The following is a 24,842-nucleotide window of genomic DNA, read 5'->3' as shown; positions in this document are numbered from 1 at the left end:
TTCAAGGACAACTGACTGCTATAGCATTACCAGAAGTGAGGTTTTCCATCAGAACTGATGCCACCCTCCGCTCCGTGGCTCTACCTATCGGCTTCCAGTACATCATTACATTCATTTTACAACAAATGTTGTCCGAGCAAAAGAAAGAATGGAAAAAACACATACATGATTCTACAGCTGCACAATGCTTTTGCCTTTTTCAGCATCAACAAGAATCATATGCTTATACCTAGGGCCAAAATTCAGTCTAGTGTAATAGTACGTACCCACTAACCGGTAACGGTTTGTCTTGAATGTATGTTTCGCTACATGCTTGCTTCGATCTCCTTGGGCCGCCACGTGGTCTTTTGGACGCAGAGCAGCCCTTCCTTGCCCTTGGCGTAGGTCATGCGCACCTCCCACTGCAGGGACTTCGCCATGCTTTCGAGCTCGCTTATTGTCTCCGCGTCGTCCCTCACGATCAGTTTGCCTTCTGGCCTCAATATCCGGTCAACCTCGGCAAACACTCCCAACAATTTACATCTGCGAACAAACAAAGCAATTGCTTGAGACGATTCAGTTATGCAAACCGGTACAACACGCACAAAATGATGTTGGCACATACTCCCTCCATTTCAAAATAAGTGTCATGGTTTTAGTTCAAATTTGAACTAGGAACGGAGGAAGTATATGAGAACCTTGTAGGAGTCAAATACTTGAGGCCCATTCAGATGCATGAATTGAAAAACCCACGAATAGTATAAAGATAGGAATTGGGTGGCATGTGCGGAGAGACTTTTTTTTTCCGAAAAGGGGCTTAAAACCCAAAGAGAGGTAGTTGGATGCAAGGAATATTTCAAGAAAATGTTTCTTGGAGTTCTCAAAGTTATCTTATCATGAGCTGAGTTGATGTTTCAAATTCTCCAAACAGTGAATGAAAGCGAATTTCAGTCTAGTAAGTATGAAGAAACTGAAATCACCGAGACAGTAAAACACTGACCTCTTTTTGAGCTTTGAGAAGAGATGGTCTGCGTGTAGGAGGTCATATGTTCTTGGGTAAGTGCTGAAAGATTCGCACCAGTCATGATACATTCCAAACAAGCCACGCTCATAAACAATGGGCAGTGTGTCAGCCGAATCGATTGGCACGATATTCATAACCCAGACTTTTTGGTCCCTCAGTGCTGCAGCAAAACTGCAAAGCAACAAATGTAAAACATTAGCCAAGAGAAATAACTAAAGGGAGGTGTGAATACATTCTCATTATGAGTGTTCTTGAATGAAACATTTTGTGAAATGAGTGGAATTCAAAATCAAAATGCATCATCGAGAGATATAAAGAAAGCCATTTACTTACCCTCCGTATACGGCTCTCATGTCCATGACATTTCTCACTTTAGACCAGTCAATCCCCATGCCATTCACATACGACTTACTTACAACACGTTTCCAGTGTGCATAGTCTGCCTCGAAGTCTTCATTCGCTGGTTTTCCATAAACTCCAACACGAGAACCATCAATCCAGAAGGGAGTCTTCTCAAGCCTTTGAGGCCACATCTCTGGCCATTTTGATCCTCTTACTGACGGACCAATCGGCAATTTGGGTATGCACGCTTGTAAAGGTACATTCCTGCATAACACAAGATTGTTTAAGAAAAGCAGAGTAGTTCAGATATGTAAATATAACGTAGCAAAGCCTTAACCATACCATGCAGCATCTGCATCGTCGGTTTCCTTGCATAGCGGTGGGCTGTCTTCTGATCTTTTCTCATAGCAGTTGTTGTCCATTGGCTTCTGATATATGGCCATACCAACTTGATTTAATGTATCCTTTGTTTTCTTAACCATTTTCCAGCACATGGACTTTGTCAGAGAAGACATGGCTGAAAAAAGTAAGCAACTGAAAGTTAGATCTGGTTCACTTGGATGATGGATGAAAAACTTTGCAGTTGGTTCGCAGCATGTGTTTATTATTTTATTAAATAGGTCAAATCTATTCATGAAGTTGGGCACATCTAATGCTAACCAATGGTTCATTGTATTTGTGATAATAAAGCACAGCTTGTGTTGTCAGCCTTCGTTATAGGTGAAAAGAACAATGAAAGAGAGTTTACAACATTTGAACTTCTGTTACAAGCAACATGTATTTCTCTGTGTGTGGATTGTGGTGTAGTGTTCTATAGAAAATCAGGTGTAACCATTCAGAGGCAGCAACAGTTTTTCCTGATGTACCAAAGCAAGTGAACAGCTACTTGAACTGTTCTAGAAAAACAGAGGAAAACAACGGTTTTGGTACGGTTCATTGATATTGCAGCAATGTTCTGTACAGCGGTACGAGTGATATTAAAAGAAGTGTTCAGTAGAATACCATTCCAAATTTCAACATCTTCAGGGAGCTTTTGGTAAACAGGAGTGGCAGACCAGACGAAGTAACCACCAGGACGTAATAGTCGGTTCAATTCCAGCAAAAGCTTGCCACCTGAAAGTAACCAGTTGTCATAAACCGTATTCATATCATACAGTACACAGTAGCTACCAGGAGATATCGAAGGGTAAACATGCCACCACAAGACAAACCTTCAATGTGCCAAGGGACTCTGCAGCGAGCACAGTGAATGACATCAAAAACCCTGCTAGGATATGGAAGTCTCTTGGTGCCCATTACAGCTGATATTGCTGGAATTCCTCTCTCCAGCGCAAACTGTACTTGAGCTTCATGCTCGTCTTTTGGAGCAAATGACATGGTAAGCACATCTCTATCAAACATGTAGCCACCAAAGCTAGCAACTCCACAACCAACATCTAGAATGACACGGCTTCGTTTACCCCATGCAATATCAGGTAAAGCCTGCACATAGTAGTTTAATAAGCATGTAAATGCATAGACTTCGGACACCATGATATGGTGATAATATTGGTTTCAAAGAAAGAACATGCAAATTTCATCACCACAGTCCTGGAACATGTGCAAACTCCTTCAAGTGAGTGATAGCAACAATTGCCTTGATACTTAGGTATGTGTTATAGTATTAATCAACTGTTGGTGTGTGGAAGTGAGTCATAATAGGGGCAATGGTAATAAACCTGCTGAATAGTATCGATGTAGTGGAGTGCGCCATTCTTGAACTGAGTCCCTCCCCCAGGAAACAGAAGGTGATCCCCAGAAACTTTAACCCAGTTCTGATGGCCCTTGTACTCTGCAAGCTTGGTGTGAGGGACGTTGCTGTACCATACCTGCAAAAATAGTGCACTTGTTATAAGCAAAAGGAGAAGTTGACCAGCAAAAGATTACTCGGTGTTATAGAAACATCATTAAAAGACAAAATTACCTTGTCCCTGCTCTTGGGCCACTCGATGGGGCGCTTATATCCTTCCGGAAGTGGAACAAGGCAAGTCGGAGGCTCCGCAGGGCAATGCCTCTCACGGTGTTCATAATGCTTGGTAGAATGAAGCTTCTTGATAGCCTTCTCATTGTCAAGGCAAGGTATGTAATCTGTCACCGCACTGCTATTACATAATTTCCAGCTATAGGTGATTTCATCACCTGAAGATTTTGATGCTGCTTGAGCTTCCTTCTCATTCTTTGACTCTGCAGCCTGTGTAGGGAATGACCCATTCTCGGTATTCGACTCCTTCAGAAGTTCAGACTGAGCTCCATCAGGAAATACCTCATTGGCTTTTGCAGCCGGTTCCTTCTCTCCACTTTCTTCCACTTTCTCCTCGATTTGAGGCTGTTCAGTTGCATCGTCCTCAGACTTTCCTTCTTGATCTTCCTTCTTCTCCCCATCGGATTTTTCAACATCATTGTCAGTTGTGATCTTCTCCTCCTCATCACCAGATTGCCCAGTCACCCCACCCTCCTTAGCACTCTGTCCTTCTGATTTTCCATTTGCATCATCGAACGAATCCTTACTGTCCTCCTTCTCCTTTGGTGATTCCTTTTCTTCAGCCATCTCCACAGGCTTCTCCATTGTGTTCTCAGGGAACTTCTCTTCCTCAGGAGCATCCCTGTTACTATGCGACTCATCTGGAACATTGTCATTGTTGTCAGTGTCCTCGAATTTCTCCGAGCTAACACTGCCGGATTTCGCCGCCTCGTCGGTTTCACCAAAGCCAACTTCTGCGCGCTGATCCTTGACCTCCGTCTTCTTATTCGATGTTGATACCTCTATTGGCTCCGACTTCTTGTTTGAAGTAGGCTCTACCGGGAAGACGGTGGTGGACGTCATCATCCAGGCGCCCACCATGCAGAGCGCCACGAACACGACGACGGTGGTCGTCGTGCACATCGACGAGGACGGCGACGAGGGCCGCCTGCCGTCCATCTTCGCGCCTCGGCCGAATGCCATCAGTCCCGCTAGCACATGTACAGGACCACCCCCGCTGCACGCGGCTTGTTTATATCAGAGGTTGCAGAGCTTTGCTGCTTTCTGCCACACACCGCGCGCACCTAGAGCAAATTAAACTACAATCGTTAGAACCCAGAGCAGTAGAAATTTATACTACTGTACCAACCAAAGCACCAGATCTAAAGAAGGAAGCACCGGATCCGCAGAGCATTACAAAACTCAATAATAAATCCCAGAAAAGCGTTGTTTCCGTATTTTGTTTCCTACCAAGCCAACGCTTCCCAAGAGGAAAGCCATGAAAAAGGCAAGCAAATCTCCATCTATCGGCAAGCATGCAAACATAACTACTCCACAAAGCGCGTGCATTAATGAAGGGAAAAAATCTGGCAAATCCCCATTCCCTTGCGCGAATTGCAATCGGATCTGTGGGCGCAGCTGGCTCCGAGCAGGGTACACGTACAGACTACAGACGCAATCTAATGCACTAGCGGACGCCATAGCAAAGCGGTGAGCTAAACCACCAGCCAATCAGCCGAACGGACGAGCTGGAGCTAGATCCGCTCCGGCGGACGGGGAGAGGAAGAGAGGGGGAGGCGGGCAATGCGGAGGCGGCGGGTTCGTACCTCGCCGGCCGGGGAGCTGGGGTGCGGCGGCTCCGAGCGGATCTCGAGGAGGGGGCGAGGGGATCGAGGAGGCGAGGCGAGGCGTGCTTGGATCCGCAGTGTGGCCTCGCCGCGTTATAAAGGCTGGGAACGCCTCCAGCTAGCGTGCGGGAGGGGGAGGAGCGAGGGCAGTGGAGTGTGTCGTGTGTGTGACAGCGCGAGTGAGCGAAGGAGATGGATGGGGGCAGTGGCAATGGCATTAGGCCGTACGCACGGGTTAAATTAGTGCGAGAATCTTGACTAAAAATGTGGGATTCTCATGGGCTGCCATCTTTTGCAGATTTGCCCTCTCCGGTTCGCATTATTGTGACCAGCCAGTACGTGTACTTTTACAGTTTAGCTACACATCAGTCAGCTGATTCAAATTCCGCGTGAGTCGATTTTTGAATGAAGGAAGGAGAAGGGAGGGCCTCGCCGGAGAAAAAGAAGGGGCTTGCCGTCATCACCCCAGTATCTATCTCAGGGTTCAGGGTTGGGATGGTGGTGAACGGCGGTGGTGGGGTGGTGGTGTGGGGATTTCCTAGAGAAAAAGCTTAGCACGGGCCACAGGGAACCCTAGAGGGATGGCCGGGGCGGCGTTGGACCGGCAGTGCGGAGTGGTTTTCGGGGAGGGCGGGGTGGCGGAGGATCGGCGGTGGGGAGTGGTTTCGGGGAGGGCGGGGCGGCGAGGCGGCGCGGGTGCGCCACCGGCCGCGGGGACTTCGGTTACGTCGGTGGTGGCTGGCGGCTCAAGGAAGGAGATGCGTCGAGAGGTTGAAGAAAGATCATGGGCCATTGATTTCGCATCCAACGATTCAAGAATCGACTGACCTCAAACAAAATTTTCAGCTGACTGGTTTCTAGCCACGCCCGTACTTTTATGTACTCGCGCTTCGAGAGGCATGCAAAGATGATTATATATCAATCAATCTATTCCAAAATATTCCATTCTCTTTGAAAATGAGTATAACCTAGGACACACACAGTCATATATGTTACAGTATTAATCATTCCATAGGATTGTAAAAGAACTTATATTTTGAGACAGTGGAAGTCAAGTTGGTATCCCTATTAGTTGTAGTTTTGTGGGTCCAATTGGCAATGGGGATCACCCTGGCCGGTATTGGTCCCACATCCTTGTTCTTGTAACAGCCTTCCATGCCTATCTTCATCCCTGTCCCCACTTGCGACGATAGAAAAAATTTCATCCTCATCCTCTTTGGGTTTTTCATCCCTATGGGAAACCCATACCTGCACTCCACATAAATATTCAATGGCATTTCATCAAAAAAATGTTATTTAAGCATAATAAAGAACATGTAAGGCTTTTTGGGGCATGTGTTGTGGTTAGGTTATGGTTTTCTTTAGGCTTTGGGGGCGGGAGGCAAATAGCAGGGACCGTAGAAATTTGGAATCATCTGAGGCATGTATCTGTTGGAATTACCTGAAGTTTATTGATTTTAGGGCTCACACATAAGGGTCGTCATGTCCTCCTCCTCTTACAAGTTATGTAAGGTATGTGACCCAATAGCATCCCCGATTGCACTAAAATTGACCCATTCTTGACTCCTAATACAATAATTACCCACAGGGATGCAGATAAACAGTTACCATTGTCAGCTTGACTTGTGGGATAGTAGGAGGAAGGTGATGCCGATCTTTGAGACATTTCTTTTCCTCTCAATTAGCAAACTATGAAGGGCGCTCTATTGAGCATGAAAATTCACCTGCATATAGCCTACTTCATTAAGCCATGAATGTTCCCAAATGATAAGTACCTGATGTCAGGTACGAGTACATGGCAAATCGAGCATTTTCAATGGCAATTCTAGTTATGCGAGGATGGCAAGTTATTTGACACACATGGCAATTTTTTGTCAACAAATAAACTGAAACGTGAAGTTGGCATGCTTGCAAACTAAAGTTGTCATCCTCGCGTCACTAAACTTGCTATCGAAAACATTTCATTTGCCATGTGCTTGTACATGGCATCTCCAACGGCGACCCGCAAATTTCCTCCCGCATCCGCCCGCGGACGGGGGGGGGGGGGGGGGGGGGCAGCCCGCGGACGCGGATGTGGGAGGCCGCCATCCAACGCTATCATGTATATGTCCGCCAGTAAATTCAAATTCAAATGTACTCCGATCCACACAGCGCGCCGGATCACACCAGTGTCGGATCGCATGCCCGATGACAACCAAAAAGAGGCAAATATGCTTAGTTTTTACATGCCCGGATCCAAAAGAACATCAGTCCGGCAGTCTGTGCATTTCTGCCCTGCCAGATCGGTAATCCCAGCCGTCTGCTCCCCGATCAAGGTGGTGTCGTCACCGCCGCGTAGGTAGCCTCTGCCTCTGTGTCCACGTACGCCTCTGCCGTGTACTCATTCTCCAATGCCCCTAACTGATATTTCTGCCGCTCCAACATCTGGTAGCGGACGGATTGCACGATGATTCAAGGTCAACATCTTGGCCTCCTCCGCATTGGCGGCGATCTTCACCTTCTTTTCCTTGAGCTCGGCCTTCCTCTCTTCGATCATGGTCTTCCTCTCTTCGATCTTGAGCTTCTTGTTTGTCGCCTCCATAAATGTTTGAACCTCTCTACCTTCTTATCCTCCTTGATGTCCAAGTGCTTCATGCATGCCTCCTCCTTCTTTGCCAAGATGTCCTCGATCCTCTCCATCAGCTTGGCCGCACCACCTTCTCGCTTCGCTCTCTCATCCTCCCACTTCTTCCCCCGTAAATTTCTTCTAACCTTCTTCGGTGGTTCTTGGGTTGGGTCGGTAGGGTCACCTTTCTTCCTCGTTGGCTTGGATGGCGGTCTTGGCTATGAAAAGGTTTCACTTCGGTTGCCCATTCAACTTCAACCAATAATGCATGACGGTGAAGGACTTCTTCTCCAACTTCTTGTACACCACACAAGCACGAGTAGGCTACAAAGTGAAACATTGTCGACAATTCATATCCGTTTAGTGAGATACAAAACAATACATGTCCGGCTAGCTAGTGATCAACAAAACTAAGCATATCCGACTAGTGATCAACTTACTTGCTCAGGTGATTTGTGCACTGATGTCTACTACGCAACTTTATTCTTGTAGACACGTGTTGGGCCTCCAAGCGCAGAGTTTTGTAGGATACTAGCAATTTTCCCTCAAGTGGATGACCTAAGGTTTATCAATCCGTGGGAGGCGTAGGATGAAGATAGTCTTGTTGGAAATATGCCCTAGAGGCAATAATAAAATGGTTATTATTATATTTCCTTGTTCATGATAATTGTCTATTGTTCATGCTATAATTGTGTTATCCGGAAATCGTAATACATGTGTGAATACATAGACCACAACGTGTCCCTAGTGAGCCTCTAGTTGACTAGCTCGTTGATCAACAGATAGTCATGGTTTCCTGACTATGGACATTGGATGTCATTGATAACGGGATCACATCATTAGGAGAATGATGTGATGGACAAGACCCAATCCTAAGCATAGCACAAAGATCGTGTAGTTCGTTTGCTAGAGCTTTTCCAATGTCAAGTATCATTTCCTTAGACCATGAAATCGTGCAACTTCCGGATACCGTAGGAGTGCTTTGGGTGTACCAAACTGTTGGGTTATGTAGTAATTTCAAAAATTTCCTACGCACACGCAAGATCATGGTGATGCATAGCAACGAGAGGGGAGAGTGTTGTCCACGTACCCTCGTAGACCGACAGCGGAAGCGTTATCACAACGCGGTTGATGTAGTCGTACGTCTTCACGATCCGACCGATCAAGTACCGAACGCACGGCACCTCCGAAGTTCTACACACGTTCAACTCGATGACGTCCCTCGAACTCCGATCCAGCCGAGTGTTGAGGGAGAGTTTCGTCAGCACGACGGCGTGGTGACGATGATGTTCCACCGACGCAGGGCTTCGCCTAAGCTCCGCGATGGTATTATCGAGGTGTAATCTGGTGGAGGGGGCACCGCACACAGCTAAGAGATCTCAAGGATCAATTGTTGTGTCTCTCGGGTGCCCCCTGCCCCCGTATATAAAGGAGCAAGGAGGAGGCAGCCGGCCAAGGGGAGAGGCGCACCATAGGGGGGAGTCCTACTCCCACCGGGAGTAGGACTCCTCCTTTCCTTGTGGGAGTAGGAGAAGGGAAGGGGGAAGGAGAAAGAAGGAAGGGGGCGCGGGGCGCCCCCCTTCCCTAGTCCAATTCGGACCAGATCATGGGGAGGGGTGCGGCCACCTTTTGAGGCCTTTCTCTCCTTTCCCGTATGGCCCATTAAGGCCCAATACGAATTCCCGTAACTCTCCGGTACTCCGAAAAATACCCGAATCACTCGGAACCTTTCCGAAGTCCGAATATAGTCGTCCAATATATCGATCTTTACGTCTCGGCCATTTCGAGACTCCTCGTCATGTCCCCGATCTCATCCGGGACTCCGAACTCCTTAGGTACATCAAAACTCAATAAAACTGTCATCGTAACGTTAAGCGTGCGGACCCTTTGGGTTCGAGAACTATGTAGACATGACTGAGACACCTCTCCGGTCAATAACCAATATCGGGACCTGGATGCCCATATTGGCTCCCACATATTCTACGAAGATCTTTATCGGTCAGACCGCATAACAACATACGTTGTTCCCTTTGTCATCGGTATATTACTTGCCCGAGATTCGATCGTCGGTATCTCGATACCTAGTTCAATCTCGTTACCGGCAAGTCTCTTTACTCGTTCCGTAATACATCATCCCGCAACTAACTCATTAGTCACAATGCTTGCAAGGCTTATAGTGATGTGCATTACCGAGTGGGCCCAGAGATACCTCTCCGACAATCGGAGTGACAAATCCTAATCTCGAAATACGCCAACCCAACAAGTACCTTTGGAGACACCTGTAGAGCACCTTTATAATCACCCAGTTACGTTGTGACGTTTGGTAGCACACAAAGTGTTCCTCCGGTAAACGGGAGTTGCATAATCTCATAGTCATAGGAACATGTATAAGTCATGAAGAAAGCAATAGCAACATACTAAACGATCGGGTGCTAAGCTAACATAATGGGTCATGTCAATCACGTCATTCTCCTAATGAGGTGATCCCGTTAATCAAATGACAACTCATGTCTATGGCTAGGAAACATAACCATCTTTGATTAACGAGCTAGTCAAGTAGAGGCATACTAGTGACACTCTGTTTGTCTATGTATTCACACATGTATTATGTTTCCGGTTAATACAATTCTAGCATGAATAATAAACATTTATCATGATATAAGGAAATATATAATACTTTATTATTGCCTCTAGGGCATATTTCCTTCAGTCTCCCACTTGCACTAGAGTCAATAATCTAGTTCACATCGCCATGTGATTTAACATCAATAATTCACATCACCATGTGATTAACACCCATAGTTCACATCTCTATGTGACCAACACTCAAAGGGTTTACTAGAGTCAATAATGTAGTTCACATCGCTATGTGATTAACACCCAAAGAGTACTAAGGTGTGATCATGTTTTGATTGTGAGATAATTTTAGTCAACGGGTCTGTCATATTCAGATCCGTAAGTGTTTTGCAAATTTCTATGTCTACAATGCTCTGCACGGAGCTACTCTAGCTAATTGCTCCCACTTTCAATATGTATCTAGACCGAGACTTAGAGTCATCTAGATTAGTGTCAAAACTTGCATCGACGTAACCCTTTACGATGAACCTTTTGTCACTTCCATAATCGAGAAACATATCCTTATTCCACTAAGGATAATTTTGACCGCTGTCCAGTGATCTACTTCTAGATCACTATTGTACTCCCTTCCCAAAATCAGTGTAGGGTATACAATAGATCTGGTACACAGCATGGCATACTTTATAGAACCTATGGCCAAGGCATAGGGAATGACTTTCATTCTCTTTCTATCTTCTGCCGTGGTCGGGCTTTGAGTCTTTACTCAACTTCACACCTTGTAACACAAGCAAGAACTCTTTCTTTGACTGTTCTATTTTGAACCACTTCAAAATCTTGTTAAGGTATGTACTCATTGAATAAACTTATCAAGCGTCTTGATCTATCTCTATAGATCTTGATGCTCAATATGTAAGCAGCTTCACCGAGGTCTTTCTTTGAAAAACTCCTTTCAAACACTCCTTTATGCTTTGCAGAATAATTCTACATTATTTTCGATCAACAATATGTCATTTACATATACTTATCAGAAATGCTGTAGTGCTCCCACTCACTTTCTTGTAAATACAGGCTTCACCGCAAGTCTGTATAAAACTATATCCTTTGATCAACTTATCAAAGCGTATATTCCAACTCCGAGATACTTGCACCAGTCCATAGATGGATCGCTGGAGCTTGCATATTTTGTTAGCACCTTTAGGATTGACAAAACCTTCTGGTTGCATCATATACAACTCTTCTTTAATAAATCCATTAAGGAATGCAGTTTTGTTTATCCATTTGCCATATTTCATAAAATGCGGCAATTGCTAACATGATTCAGACAGATTTAAGCATAGATACGAGTGAGAAACTCTCATCGTAGTCAACACCTTGAACTTGTCGAAAACCTTTTTTGCGACAATTCTAGCTTTGTAGATAGTAACACTACTATCAGCATCCGTCTTCCTCTTGACAATCCATTTATTCTCAATTGCTTGCCGATCATCAGGCAAGTCAACCAAAGTCCACACTTTGTTCTCATACATGGATCTCATCTCAGATTTCATGGCCTCAAGCCATTTCCCGGAATCTGGGCTCATCATCACTTCCTCATAGTTCGTAGGTTCGTCATGGTCTAGTAACATAACCTCCAGAACAGGATTACTGTACCACTCTGGTGCGGATCTTACTCTGGTTTACCTACGAGGTTTGGTAGTAACTTGATCTGAAGTTACATGATCATCATCATTAACTTCCTCACTAATTGGTGTAGGAGTCATAGGAACAGATTTCTGTGATGAACTACTTTCCAATAAGGGAGCAGGTACAGTTACCTCATCAAGTTCTTTGGTAGTAACTTGATCTGAAGTTACATGATCATCATCATTAACTTCCTCACTAATTGGTGTAGGAGTCACAGGAACAGATTTATGTGATGAACTACTTTCCAATAAGGGAGCAGGTACAGTTACCTCATCAAGTTCTACTTTCCTCCCACTCACTTCTTTCGAGAGAAACTCCTTCTCTAGAAAGGATCCATTCTTAGCAACGAATGTCTTGCCTTTGGATCTGTGATAGAAGGTGTACCCAACTGTCTCCTTTGGGTATCCTATGAAGACACATTTCTCCGATTTGGGTTTGAGCTTGTCAGTATGAAACTTTTTCACATAAGCATCACAACCCCAAACTTTAAGAAACGACAACTTTGGTTTTTTGCCAAACCACAGTTCATAAGGCGTCGTCTCAATGGATTTTGATGGTGCCCTATTTAACGTGAATGTAGCTGTCTCTAATGCATAACCCCAAAACGATAGTGGTAAATTGGTAAGAGACATCATAGATTGCACTATATCCAATAAAGTACGGCTATGACGTTCGGACACAGCATTATGCTATGGTGTTCCAGGTGGCGTGAGTAGTGAAACTATTTCACATTGTTTTAACTGAAGGCCAAACTCGTAACTCAAATACTCTTCTCTACGATCAGATCGTAGAAACTTTATTTTTCTTGTTACGATGATTTTCCACTTCACTCTGAAATTATATGAACTCTTCAAATGTTTCAGACTTATGTTTCATTAAGTAGATATACCCATATCTGCTCAAATCATCTGTGAAGGTGAGAAAATAACGATATCCGCCACGAGCCTCAATGTTCATTGGACCACATACATCTGTATGTATGACTTCCAACAAATCTGTTGCTCTCTCCATAGTTCCGGAGAACGGCGTTTTAGTCATCTTGCCCATGAGGCACGGTTCGCAAGTATCAAGTGATTCATAATCAAGTGATTCCAAAATCCCATCAGTATGGAGTTTCTTCATGCGCTTTACACCAATATGACCTAAACAGCAGTGCCACAAATAAGTTGCACTATCATTATTAACTTTGCATCTTTTGGCTTCAATATTATGAATATGTGTATCACTACGATCGAGATCCAACAAACCATTTTCGTTGGTGTGTATGACCATAGATGGTTTTTATTCATGTAAACAGAACAACAATTGTTCTCTAACTTAAATGAATAACCGTATTGCAATAAACATGATCAAATCATATTCCTGCTCAACGCAAACACCAAATAACACTTATTTAGTTTCAACACTAATCCCGAAAGTATAGGGAGTGTGCGATGATGATCATATCAATCTTGGAACTACTTCCAACACACATCGTCACCTCGCCTTTTACTAGTCTCTGTTTATTCTACAACTCCCGTTTCGAGTTACTACTCTTAGCAACTGAACCAGTATCAAATACCGAGGGGTTGCTATAAACACTAGTAAAGTACACATCAATAACATGTATATCCAATATACCTTTGTTCACTTTGCCATCCTTCTTATCCACCAAATAGTTGGGGTAGTTCCGCTTCCAGTGACCAGTCCCTTTGCAGTAGAAGCACTTAGTCTCAGGCTTAGGACCAGACTTAGGTTTCTTCACTTGAGCAGCAACTTGCTTGCCGTTCTTCTTGAAGTTCCCCTTCTTCCCTTTGCCCTTTTCTTGAAACTAGTGGTCTCATCAACCATCAACACTTGATGTTTTTCTTGATTTCTACCTTCATCGATTTCAGCATCACGAAGAGCTCGGGAATTACTTTCGTCATCCCTTGCATAGTTCATCACGAAGTTCTACTAACTTGGTGATGGTGACTAGAGAATTCTGTCAATCACTATTTTATCTGGAAGATTAACTCCCACTTGATTCAAGCGATTGTAGTACCCAGACAATCTGAGCACATGCTCACTAGTTGAGCGATTCTCCTCCATCTTTTAGCTATAGAACTTGTTGGAGACTTCATATCTCACAACTCGGGTATTTGCTTGAAATATTAACTTCAACTCCTGGAACATCTCATATGGTCCATGACGTTCAAAACGTCTTTGAAGTCCCGATTCTAAGCCGTTAAGCATGGTGCACTAAACTATCAAGTAGTCATCATATTGAGCTAGCCAAACATTCATAACGTCTGCATCTGCTCCTGCAATAGGTCTGTCACCTAGCGGTGCATCAAGGACATAATTTTTCTGTGCAGCAATGAGGATAATCCTCAGATCACGGATCCAATCCGCATCTTTGCTACTAACATCTTTCAACATAATTTTTCTCTAGGAACATATCAAAAATAAACACAGGGAAGCAACAACGCGAGCTATTGATCTACAACATAATTTGCAAAATACTATCAGGACTAAGTTCATGATAAATTTAAGTTCAATTAATCATATTACTTAAGAACTCCCACTTAGATAGACATCTCTCTAATCATCTAAGTGATTACGTGATCCAAAGCAACTAAACCATGTCCGATCATCACGTGAGATGGAGTAGTTTCAATGGTGAACATCACTATGTTGATCATATCTACTATATGATTCACGCTCGACCTTTCGGTCTCTGTGTTCCGAGGCCATATCTGTACATATGCTAGGCTCGTCAAGTTTAACCTGAGTATTCCGCGTGTGCAACTATTTTGCACCCGTTGTATTTGAACGTAGAGCTTATCACACCCGATCATCACGTGGTGTCTCAGCACGAAGAACTTTTGCAACGGTGCATACTCAGGGAGAACACTTTTATCTTGAAATTTTAGTGAGAGATCATCTTATAATGCTACCGTCAATCAAAGCAAGATAAGATGCATAAAGGATTAACATCACATGCAATCAATATAAGTGATATGATATGGCCATCATCATCTTGTGCTTGTGATCTCCATCCCCGAAGCACCGTGCTCGTGATCTCCATCTCTGAAGCACCGTCATGATCACCATCGTCACCGGCGCGACACCTTGATCTCCATCGTAGTATCGTTGTCGTCTCGCCAAATAATTGCTTTTACGACTATCGCTACCGCTTAGTGATAAAGTAAAACTATTACATGGTGATAGCATCTCATACAATAAAGCGACAACCATATGGCTCCTGCCAGTTGCCGATAACTCGGTTACAAAACATGATCAGCTCATACAACAAATTATATCACATCATGTCTTGACCATATCACATCACGACATGCCCTGCAAAAACAAGTTAGACGTCCTCTACTTTGTTGTTGCAAGTTTTACGTGGCAGCTACGGGCTTAGCAAGAACCGTTCTTACCTACGCATCAAAACCACAACGATAGTTTGTCAAGTTGGTGATGTTTTAACCTTCGCAAGGACCGGGCGTAGCCACACTCGGTTCAACTAAAGTGAGAGAGACAGACACCCGCCAGTCATCTTTAAGCAACGAGTGCTCCGAACAGTGAAACCAGTCTCGCATCAGCGTACGCGTAATGTCGGTCCGGGCCGCTTCATCTCACAATACCGCTGAACCAAAGTATGACATGCTGGTAAGCAGTATGACTTATATCACCCACAACTCACTTGTGTTCTACTCGTGCATAGCATCAACGCATAAAACCAGGCTCGGATGCCACTGTTGGGTTATGTAGTAATTTCAAAAATTTCCTACGCACACGCAAGATCATGGTGATGCATAGCAATGAGAGGGGAGAGTGTTGTCCACGTACCCTCGTAGACCGACAACGGAAGCGTTATCACAACGCGGTTGATGTAGTCGTACGTCTTCACGATCCGACCGATCAAGTACCGAACGCACGGCACCTCCGAAGTTCTACACACGTTCAGCTCGATGACGTCCCTCGAACTCCGATCCAGCCGAGTGTTGAGGGAGAGTTTCGTCAGCACGTGGTGACGATGATGATGTTCCACCGACGCAGGGCTTCGCCTAAGCTCCGCGACGGTATTATCGAGGTGTAATCTGGTGGAGGGGGCACCGCACACGGCTAAGAGATCTCAAGGATCAATTGTTGTGTCTCTGGGGTGCCCCCCTGCCCCCGTATATAAAGTAGCAAGGAGGAGGCAGCCGGCCAAGGGGAGAGGCGCGCCATAGGGGGGAGTCCTACTCCCACCGGGAGTAGGACTCCTCCTTTCCTTGTGGGAGTAGGAGAAGGGAAGGGGGAAGGAGAAAGAAGGAAGGGGGCGCCCCCCTTCCCTAGTCCAATTCGGACCAGATCATGGGGAGGGGTGCGGCCACCTTTTGAGGCCTTTCTCTCCTTTCCCGTATGGCCCATTAAGGCCCAATACGAATTCCCGTAACTCTCCGGTACTCCGAAAAATACCCGAATCACTCGGAACCTTTCCGAAGTCCGAATATAGTCGTCCAATATATCGATCTTTACGTCTCGGCCATTTCGAGACTCCTCGTCATGTCCCCGATCTCATCCGGGACTCCGAACTCCTTCGGTACATCAAAACTCAATAAAACTGTCATCGTAACGTTAAACGTGCGGACCCTTTGGGTTCGAGAACTATGTAGACATGACCGAGACACCTCTCCGGTCAATAACCAATAGCGGGACCTGGATGCCCATATTGGCTCCCACATATTCTACGAAGATCTTTATCGGTCAGACCGCATAACAACATACGTTGTTCCCTTTGTCATCGGTATGTTACTTGCCCGAGATTCGATCGTCGGTATCTCGATACCTAGTTCAATCTCGTTACCAGCAAGTCTCTTTACTCGTTCCGTAATACATCATCCCGCAACTAACTCATTAGTCACAATGCTTGCAAGGCTTATAGTGATGTGCATTACCGAGTGGGCCCAGAGATACCTCTCCGACAATCGGAGTGACAAATCCTAATCTCGAAATACGCCAACCCAACAAGTACCTTTGGAGACACCTGTAGAGCACCTTTATAATCACCCAGTTACGTTGTGACATTTGGTAGCACACAAAGTGTTCCTCCGGTAAACGGGAGTTGCATAATCTCATAGTCATAGGAACATGTATAAGTCATGAAGAAAGCAATAGCAACATACTAAACGATCGGGTGCTAAGCTAACATAATGGGTCATGTCAATCACGTCATTCTCCTAATGAGGTGATCCCGTTAATCAAATGACAACTCATGTCTATGGCTAGGAAACATAACCATCTTTGATTAACGAGCTAGTCAAGTAGAGGCATACTAGTGACACTCTGTTTGTCTATGTATTCACACATGTATTATGTTTCCGGTTAATACAATTCTAGCATGAATAATAAACATTTATCATGATATAAGGAAATATATAATACTTTATTATTGCCTCTAGGGCATATTTCCTTCACAAACGTCACAACGTAACTGGGTGACTATAAAGGTGCACTAGGAGTATCTCCGAAAGTGTCTGTTGAGTTGGCACGGATCGAGACTGGGATTTGTCACTCCGTATGACGGAGAGGTATCTCTGGGCCCACTCGGTAATGCATCATCATAATGAGCTCAATGTGACTAAGGAGTTAGCCACGGGATCATGCATTACGGTACAAGTAAAGTGACTTGCCGGTAACGAGATTGAACAAGGTATTGGGATACCGACGATCGAATCTCGGGCAAGTAACGTACCGATTGACAAAGGGAATTGTATACGGGATTGATTGAATCCTCGACATCGTGGTTCATCCGATGAGATCATCGTGGAACATGTGGGAGCCAACATGGGTATCCAGATCCCGCTGTTGGTTATTGACCGGAGAGGCGTCTCGGTCATGTCTGCATGTCTCCCGAACCCGTAGGGTCTACACACTTAAGGTTCGGTGACGCTAGGGTTGTAGAGATATTAGTATGCGGAAACCTGAAAGTTGTTCGGAGTCCCGGATGAGATCCCGGACGTCACGAGGAGTTCCGGAATGGTCCGGAGGTGAAGAATTATATATAGGAAGTCCGGTTTTGGCCACCGGGAAAGTTTCGGGGGTTATCGGTATTGTACCGGGACCACCGGAAGGGTCCCGGGGGTCCACCGGGTGGGGCCACCTATCCCGGAGGGCCCCATGGGGTGAAGTGGGGAGGGGAACCAGCCACTGGTGGGCTGGTGCGCCCCCCATGGGCCTCCCCTGCGCCTAGGGTTGGAAACCCTGGGGTGGGGGGCGCCCCACTTGGCTTGGGGGGCAAGCCACCCCCTTGGCCGCCGCCCCCCTCAGATGGGATCTCCAGGGGCCGGCGCCCCCCCAGGGCTCCTATAAATAGTGGGGGGGAGGGAGGGCAGCAGTACCCTAGCCCCTGGCGCCTCCCTCTCCCTCCCGTGACACCTCTCTCTCCCGCTTGCGCTTGGCGAAGCCCTGCCGGGATCCCCGCTACTTCCACCACCACGCCATCATGCTACTGGATCTCCATCAACCTCTCCTTCCCCCTTGCTGGATCAATAAGGAGGAGACGTCGCTGCTCCGTACGTGTGTTGAACGCGGAGGTGCCGTCCGTTCGACGCTCGGTCATCGGTGATTTGGATCACAACGAGTACGACTCCATCAACCCCGTTCACTTGAACGCTTCCGCTTGCGATCTACAAGGGTATGTAGATGCACTCCTTCCTTCTCGTTGCTAGTAAACTCCATAGATGGATCTTGGTGATGCGTAGAAAATTTTAAAATTCTGCAACGATCCCCAACAGTGGCATCATGAGCCAGGCCTATGCGTAGTTACTATGCACGAGTAGAACACAAAGCATTTGTGGGCGTAGATGTTGTCAATTTTTCTTGCCACTACTAGTCTTATCTTGTTTCGGCGGTATTGTGGGATGAAGCGGCCCAGACCGACCTTACACGTACGCTTACGTGAGATAGGTTCCACCGACTGACATGCACTAGTTGCATAAGGTGGCTAGCGGGTGTCTGTCTCTCCCACTTTAGTCGGAACGGATTCGATGAAAAGGGTCCTTATGAAGGGTAAATAGAAATTGGCATATCACGTTGTGGTTTTACGTAGGTAAGAAACGTTATTGCTAGAAACCTATAGAAGCCACGTAAAAACATGCAACAACAATTAGAGGACGTCTAACTTGTTTTTGCAGCATGTGCCTTGTGATGTGATATTGCCAAAAGGATGTGATGAATGAGATATATGTGATGTATGAGATTGATCATGTTCTTGTAATAGGAATCATGACTTGCATGTCGATGAGTATGACAACCGGCAGGAGCCATAGGAGTTGTCTTTATTTTTTGTATGACCTGCGTGTCATTGAATAACGCCATGTAAATTACTTTACTTTATTGCTAAACACGTTAGCCATAGAAGTAGAAGTAATCGTTGGCGTGACAACTTCATGAAGACACGATGATGGAGATCATGATGATGGAGATCATGGTCTCATGCCAGTGACAAAGATGATCATGGCGCCCCGAAGATGGAGATCAAAGGAGCAAAATGATATTGGCCATATCATGTCACTATTTGATTGCATGTGATGTTTATCATGTTTTACATCTTATTTGCTTAGAATGACGGTAGTAAGTAAGATGATCCCTTATAATAATTTCAAGAAAGTGTTCCCCCTAACTGTGCACCGTTGCGAAGGTTCGTTGTTTCGAAGCACCACATGATGATCGGGTGTGATAGATTCTAACGTTCACATACAACGGGTGTTGACGAGCCTAGCATGTACAGACATGGCCTCGGAACACACGCAATACACTTAGGTTGACTTGACGAGCCTAGCATGTACAGACATGGCCTCGGAACACGGAAGACCAAAAGGTCGAGCATGAGTCGTATAGAAGATACGATCAACATGAAGATGTTCACCGATCTTGACTAGTCCGTCTCACGTGATGATCGGACACGGCCTAGTTAACTCGGATCATGTTTCACTCAGATGACTAGAGGGATGTCTATCTGAGTGGGAGTTCATTGAATAATTTGATTAGATGAACTTAATTATCATGAACTTAGTCTAAAATCTTTACAATATATCTTGTAGATCAAATGGCCCACGTTGCCCTCAACTTCAACGCGTTCCTAGAGAAAACCAAGCTGAAAGATGATGGTAGCAACTATACGGACTGGGTCCGGAACCTGAGGATCATCCTCATAGCTGCCAAGAAAGATTATGTCCTAGAATCACCGCTAGGTGAAGCACCCATCCCAGAGAACCAAGACGTTATGAACGCTTGGCAATCACGTGCTGATGATTACTCCCTCGTTCAGTGCGGCATGCTTTACAGCTTAGAACCGGGGCTCCAAAAGCGTTTTGAGAAACATGGAGCATATGAGATGTTCGAAGAGATGAAAATGGTTTTCCAAGCTCATGCCCGGGTCGAGAGATATGAAGTCTCCGACAAGTTCTTCAGTTGTAAAATGGAGGAAAATAGTTCTGTCAGTGAGCACATACTCAAAATGTCTGGGTTACAGAACCGCTTGTCTCAGCTGGGAGTTAATCTCCCGGATGACGCGGTCATTGACAGAATCCTTCAGTCGCTTCCACCAAGCTACAAGAGCTTTGTGATGAACTTCAATATGCAGGGGATGGAAAAGACCATTCCTGAGGTATATTCAATGCTGAAATCAGCGGAGGTGGAGATCAAAAAGGAACATCAAGTGTTGATGGTGAATAAAACCACTAAGTTCAAGAAAGGCAAGGGTAAGAAGAACTTCAAGAAGGACGACAAGGGAGTTGCCGTGCCCGGTAAGCCAGTTGCCGGGAAGAAGTCAAAGAATGGACCCAAGTCTGAGACTGAGTGCTTTTATTGCAAGGGAAGTGGTCACTGGAAGCGGAACTGCCCCAAATACTTAGCGGACAAGAAGGCCGGCAACACCAAAGGTATATGTGATATACATGTAATTGATGTGTACCTTACCAGTACTCGTAGTAGCTCCTGGGTATTTGATACCGGTGCGGTTGCTCATATTTGTAACTCAAAACAGGAGCTGCGGAATAAGCGGAGACTGGCGAAGGACGAGGTGACGATGCGCGTCGGGAATGGTTCCAAGGTCGATGTGATCGCCGTCGGCACGCTGCCTCTACATTTACCTACGGGATTAGTTTTAAACCTCAATAATTGTTATTTAGTGCCAGCTTTGAGCATGAACATTGTATCAGGATCTCGTTTAATTCGAGATGGCTACTCATTTAAATCCGAGAATAATGGTTGTTCTATTTATATGAGAGATATGTTTTATGGTCATGCCCCGCTGGTCAATGGTTTATTCTTGATGAATCTCGAACGTGATGTTACACATATTCATAGTGTGAATACCAAAAGATGTAAAGTTGATAACGATAGTCCCACATACTTGTGGCACTGCCGCCTTGGTCACATTGGTGTCAAACTCATGAAGAAGCTCCATGTAGATGGACTTTTGGAGTCTCTTGATTAAGAATCATTTGACACGTGCGAACCATGCCTCATGGGTAAGATGACCAAGACTCCGTTCTCCGGAACAATGGAGCGAGCAACCAACTTATTGGAAATCATACATATTGATGTGTGCGGTCCAATGAGTGTTGAGGCTCACGGTGGCTATCGTTATGTTCTCACTCTCACTGATGACTTAAGTAGATATGGGTATGTCTACCTAATGAAACACAAGTCTGAAACCTTTGAAAAGTTCAAGGATTTTCAGAGTGAGGTTGAGAATCAACGTGACAGGAAAATAAAGTTCTTACGATCAGATCGTGGGGGAGAATATTTAAGTCACGAATTTGGTACGCACTTAAGGAAATGTGGAATCGTTTCACAACTCACGCCGCCTGGAACACCTCAGCGAAATGGTGTGTCTGAACGTCGTAATCGCACTCTATTGGATATGGTGCGATCTATGATGTCTCTTACCGATCTACCGCTCTCATTTTGGGGCTATGCTTTAGAGACTGCCGCATTCACTTTAAATAGGGCTCCGTCGAAATCCGTTGAGACGACACCGTATGAATTATGGTTTGGGAAGAAACCTAAGCTGTCGTTTCTAAAAGTTTGGGGATGCGATGCTTATGTCAAGAAACTTCAACCTGAAAAGCTCGAACCCAAGTCGGAAAAATGCGTCTTCATAGGATACCCTAAGGAAACCATTGGGTATACCTTCTACCTCAGATCCGAGGGCAAGATCTTTGTTGCCAAGAACGGGTCCTTTATAGAAAAAGAGTTTCTCTCGAAAGAAGTGAGTGGGAGGAAAGTGGAACTTGATGAGGTGATAGTCACCCCTTCCGAACCGGAAAGTAGCACAGCGCGGGAAGATGTTCCTGTGGTGCCTACACCGACTGGGGAGGAAGTTAATGATGATGATCATGAAGCTTCGGATCAAAATACTGCTGAACTTCGTAGGTCCACAAGGACACGTTCCGCACCAGAGTGGTACGGCAACCCTATCCTGGAAATCATGTTGTTAGACAACGGTGAACCTTCGAACTATGAAGAAGCGATGGCGGGCCCGGATTCCAACAAATGGCTTGAAGCCATGCAATCCGAGATAGGATCCATGTATGAAAACGAAGTATGGACTTTGACTGACTTGCCCGATGATCGGCGAGCCATAGAAAATAAATGGATCTTTAAGAAGAAGACAGACGCGGATGGTAAAGTGACCATCTATAAGGCTCGACTTGTCGCTAAGGGTTATCGACAAGTTCAAGGGGTTGACTATGATGAGACTTTCTCACCCGTAGCGAAGCTGAAGTCCGTCCGAATCATGTTAGCAATTGCCGCATTCTATGATTATGAGATATGGCAAATGGACGTCAAAACGGCATTCCTTAACGGCTTTCTTAAGGAAGAATTGTATATGATGCAGCCGGAAGGTTTTGTCGATCCTGAGAATGCTAACAAGGTATGCAAGCTCCATCGCTCCATCTATGGGCTGGTGCAAGCATCTCGGAGTTGGAACATTCGATTTGATGAGATGATCAAAGCGTTTGGGTTTACACAGACTTATGGAGAAGCCTGTGTTTACAAGAAAGTGAGTGGGAGCTCTGTAGCATTTCTCTTATTATATGTGGATGACATACTATTGATGGGAAATGATATAGAATTCTGGGAAAGTATAAAGGCCTACTTGAATAAGTGTTTTTCAATGAAGGACCTTGGAGAAGCTGCTTATATATTAGGCATCAAGATCTATAGAGATAGATCAAGACGCCTCATTGGTCTTTCACAGAGTACGTACCTTGACAAGATATTGAAGAAGTTCAATATGGATCAGTCCAAGAAGGGGTTCTTGCCTGTATTGCAAGGTGTGCAGTTGAGCACGGCTCAATGCCCGACCACGGCAGAAGATAGAGAAAAGATGAGTGTCATCCCCTATGCCTCGGCCATAGGGTCTATTATGTATGCCATGTTGTGTACCAGACCTGATGTAAACCTTGCCGTAAGTTTGGTAGGAAGGTACCAAAGTAATCCCGGCATGGAACACTGGATAGCGGTCAAGAATATCCTGAAGTACCTGAAGAGGACTAAGGATATGTTTCTCGTTTATGGAGGTGACGAAGAGCTCGTCGTAAAGGGTTACGTCGACGCTAGCTTTGACACAGATTTGGATGACTCGAAGTCACAAACCGGATACGTGTATATTTTGAATGGAGGGGCAGTAAGCTGGTGCAGTTGCAAGCAAAGCGTCGTGGCGGGATCTACATGTGAAGCGGAGTACATGGCGGCCTCAGAGGCAGCTCAAGAAGCAATCTGGATGAAGGAGTTCATTACTGACCTAGGGGTGATTCCCAATGCGTCGGGCCCGATGACTCTCTTCTGTGACAACACTAGAGCTATTGCCCTTGCCAAGGAGTCCAGGTTTCACAGGAAGACCAGGCATATCAAGCGTCGCTTCAACTCCATTCGTGAAAGTGTTCAGAATGGAGACATAAATATTTGTAAAGTACATACGGACCTGAATGTAGCAGATCCGTTGACTAAACCTCTCCCTAGAGCAAAACATGATCAACACCAGGACTCTATGGGTGTTCGATTCATCACAATGTAACTAGATTATTGACTCTAGTGCAAGTGGGAGACTGTTGGAAATATGCCCTAGAGGCAATAATAAAATGGTTATTATTATATTTCCTTGTTCATGATAATTGTCTATTGTTCATGCTATAATTGTGTTATCCGGAAATCATAATACATGTGTGAATACATAGACCACAACGTGTCCCTAGTGAGCCTCTAGTTGACTAGCTCGTTGATCAACAGATAGTCATGGTTTCCTGACTATGGACATTGGATGTCATTGATAACGGGATCACATCATTAGGAGAATGATGTGATGGACAAGACCCAATCCTAAGCATAGCACAAAGATCGTGTAGTTCGTTTGCTAGAGCTTTTCCAATGTCAAGTATCATTTCCTTAGACCATGAGATCGTGCAACTCCCGGATACCGTAGGAGTGCTTTGGGTGTACCAAACGTCACAACGTAACTAGGTGACTATAAAGGTGCACTACGGGTATCTCCGAAAGTGTCTGTTGAGTTGGCACGGATCGAGACTGGGATTTGTCACTCCGTATGACGGAGAGGTATCTCTGGGCCCACTCGGTAATGCATCATCATAATGACCTCAATGTGACTAAGGAGTTAGCCATGGGATCATGCATTACGGTACGAGTAAAGTGACTTGCCGGTAACGAGATTGAACAAGGTATTGGGATACCGACGATTGAATCTCGGGCAAGTAACGTACCGATTGAAAAAGGGAATTGTATACGGGATTGATTGAATCCTCGACATCGTGGTTCATCCGATGAGATCATCGTGGAACATGTGGGAGCCAACATGGGTATCCAGATCCCGCTGTTGGTTATTGACCGGAGAGGCGTCTCGGTCATGTCTGCATGTCTCCCGAACCCGTAGGGTCTACACACTTAAGGTTCGGTGACGCTAGGGTTGTAGAGATATTAGTATGCGGAAACCCGAAAGTTGTTTGGAGTCCCGGATGAGATCCCGGA

The 24,842-nt window shown here is 45.3% G+C and overlaps 1 protein-coding gene across 1 annotated transcript; it reads right to left on the bottom strand.

The window, feature by feature from the left end:
- LOC109773652 (probable methyltransferase PMT26) lies at positions 1–5,197 on the bottom strand. Its single transcript, XM_020332362.4, has 9 exons — positions 4,952–5,197; positions 3,309–4,429; positions 3,064–3,213; positions 2,557–2,827; positions 2,348–2,458; positions 1,688–1,862; positions 1,337–1,609; positions 980–1,174; positions 1–522 (listed from the first exon to the last, which is right to left on the bottom strand). Exons 2-9 carry the CDS (start codon positions 4,326–4,328, stop codon positions 306–308), a joined length of 2,412 nt encoding a protein of 803 aa, XP_020187951.1. The 5' UTR covers positions 4,329–4,429; positions 4,952–5,197; the 3' UTR covers positions 1–305.
- Positions 5,198–24,842: the final 19,645 nt, after the last annotated feature.

The sequence above is a fragment of the Aegilops tauschii genome, chromosome 3, assembly GCF_002575655.3.
Source record: "Aegilops tauschii subsp. strangulata cultivar AL8/78 chromosome 3, Aet v6.0, whole genome shotgun sequence".
In the NCBI taxonomy this organism is placed as follows: Eukaryota; Viridiplantae; Streptophyta; class Magnoliopsida; order Poales; family Poaceae; genus Aegilops; species Aegilops tauschii.
Note: the sequence above shows the minus strand (reverse complement) of the source record. Positions and strands in the feature narration are given on the sequence as shown.

Bases quoted from the DNA above. Each gene is read 5' to 3' on its own strand.
- LOC109773652 (XM_020332362.4), bottom strand. From the start codon at position 4,328: ATGGCATTCGGCCGAGGCGCGAAGATGGACGGCAGGCGGCCCTCGTCG. The intron at 3,214-3,308 runs GTAATTTTGTCT...CTATTTTTGCAG, and splicing joins GGCCCAAGAGCAGGGACAAG to GTATGGTACAGCAACGTCCC. The intron at 1,175-1,336 runs GTAAGTAAATGG...GTTGCTTTGCAG, and splicing joins ATGAGAGCCGTATACGGAGG to TTTTGCTGCAGCACTGAGGG.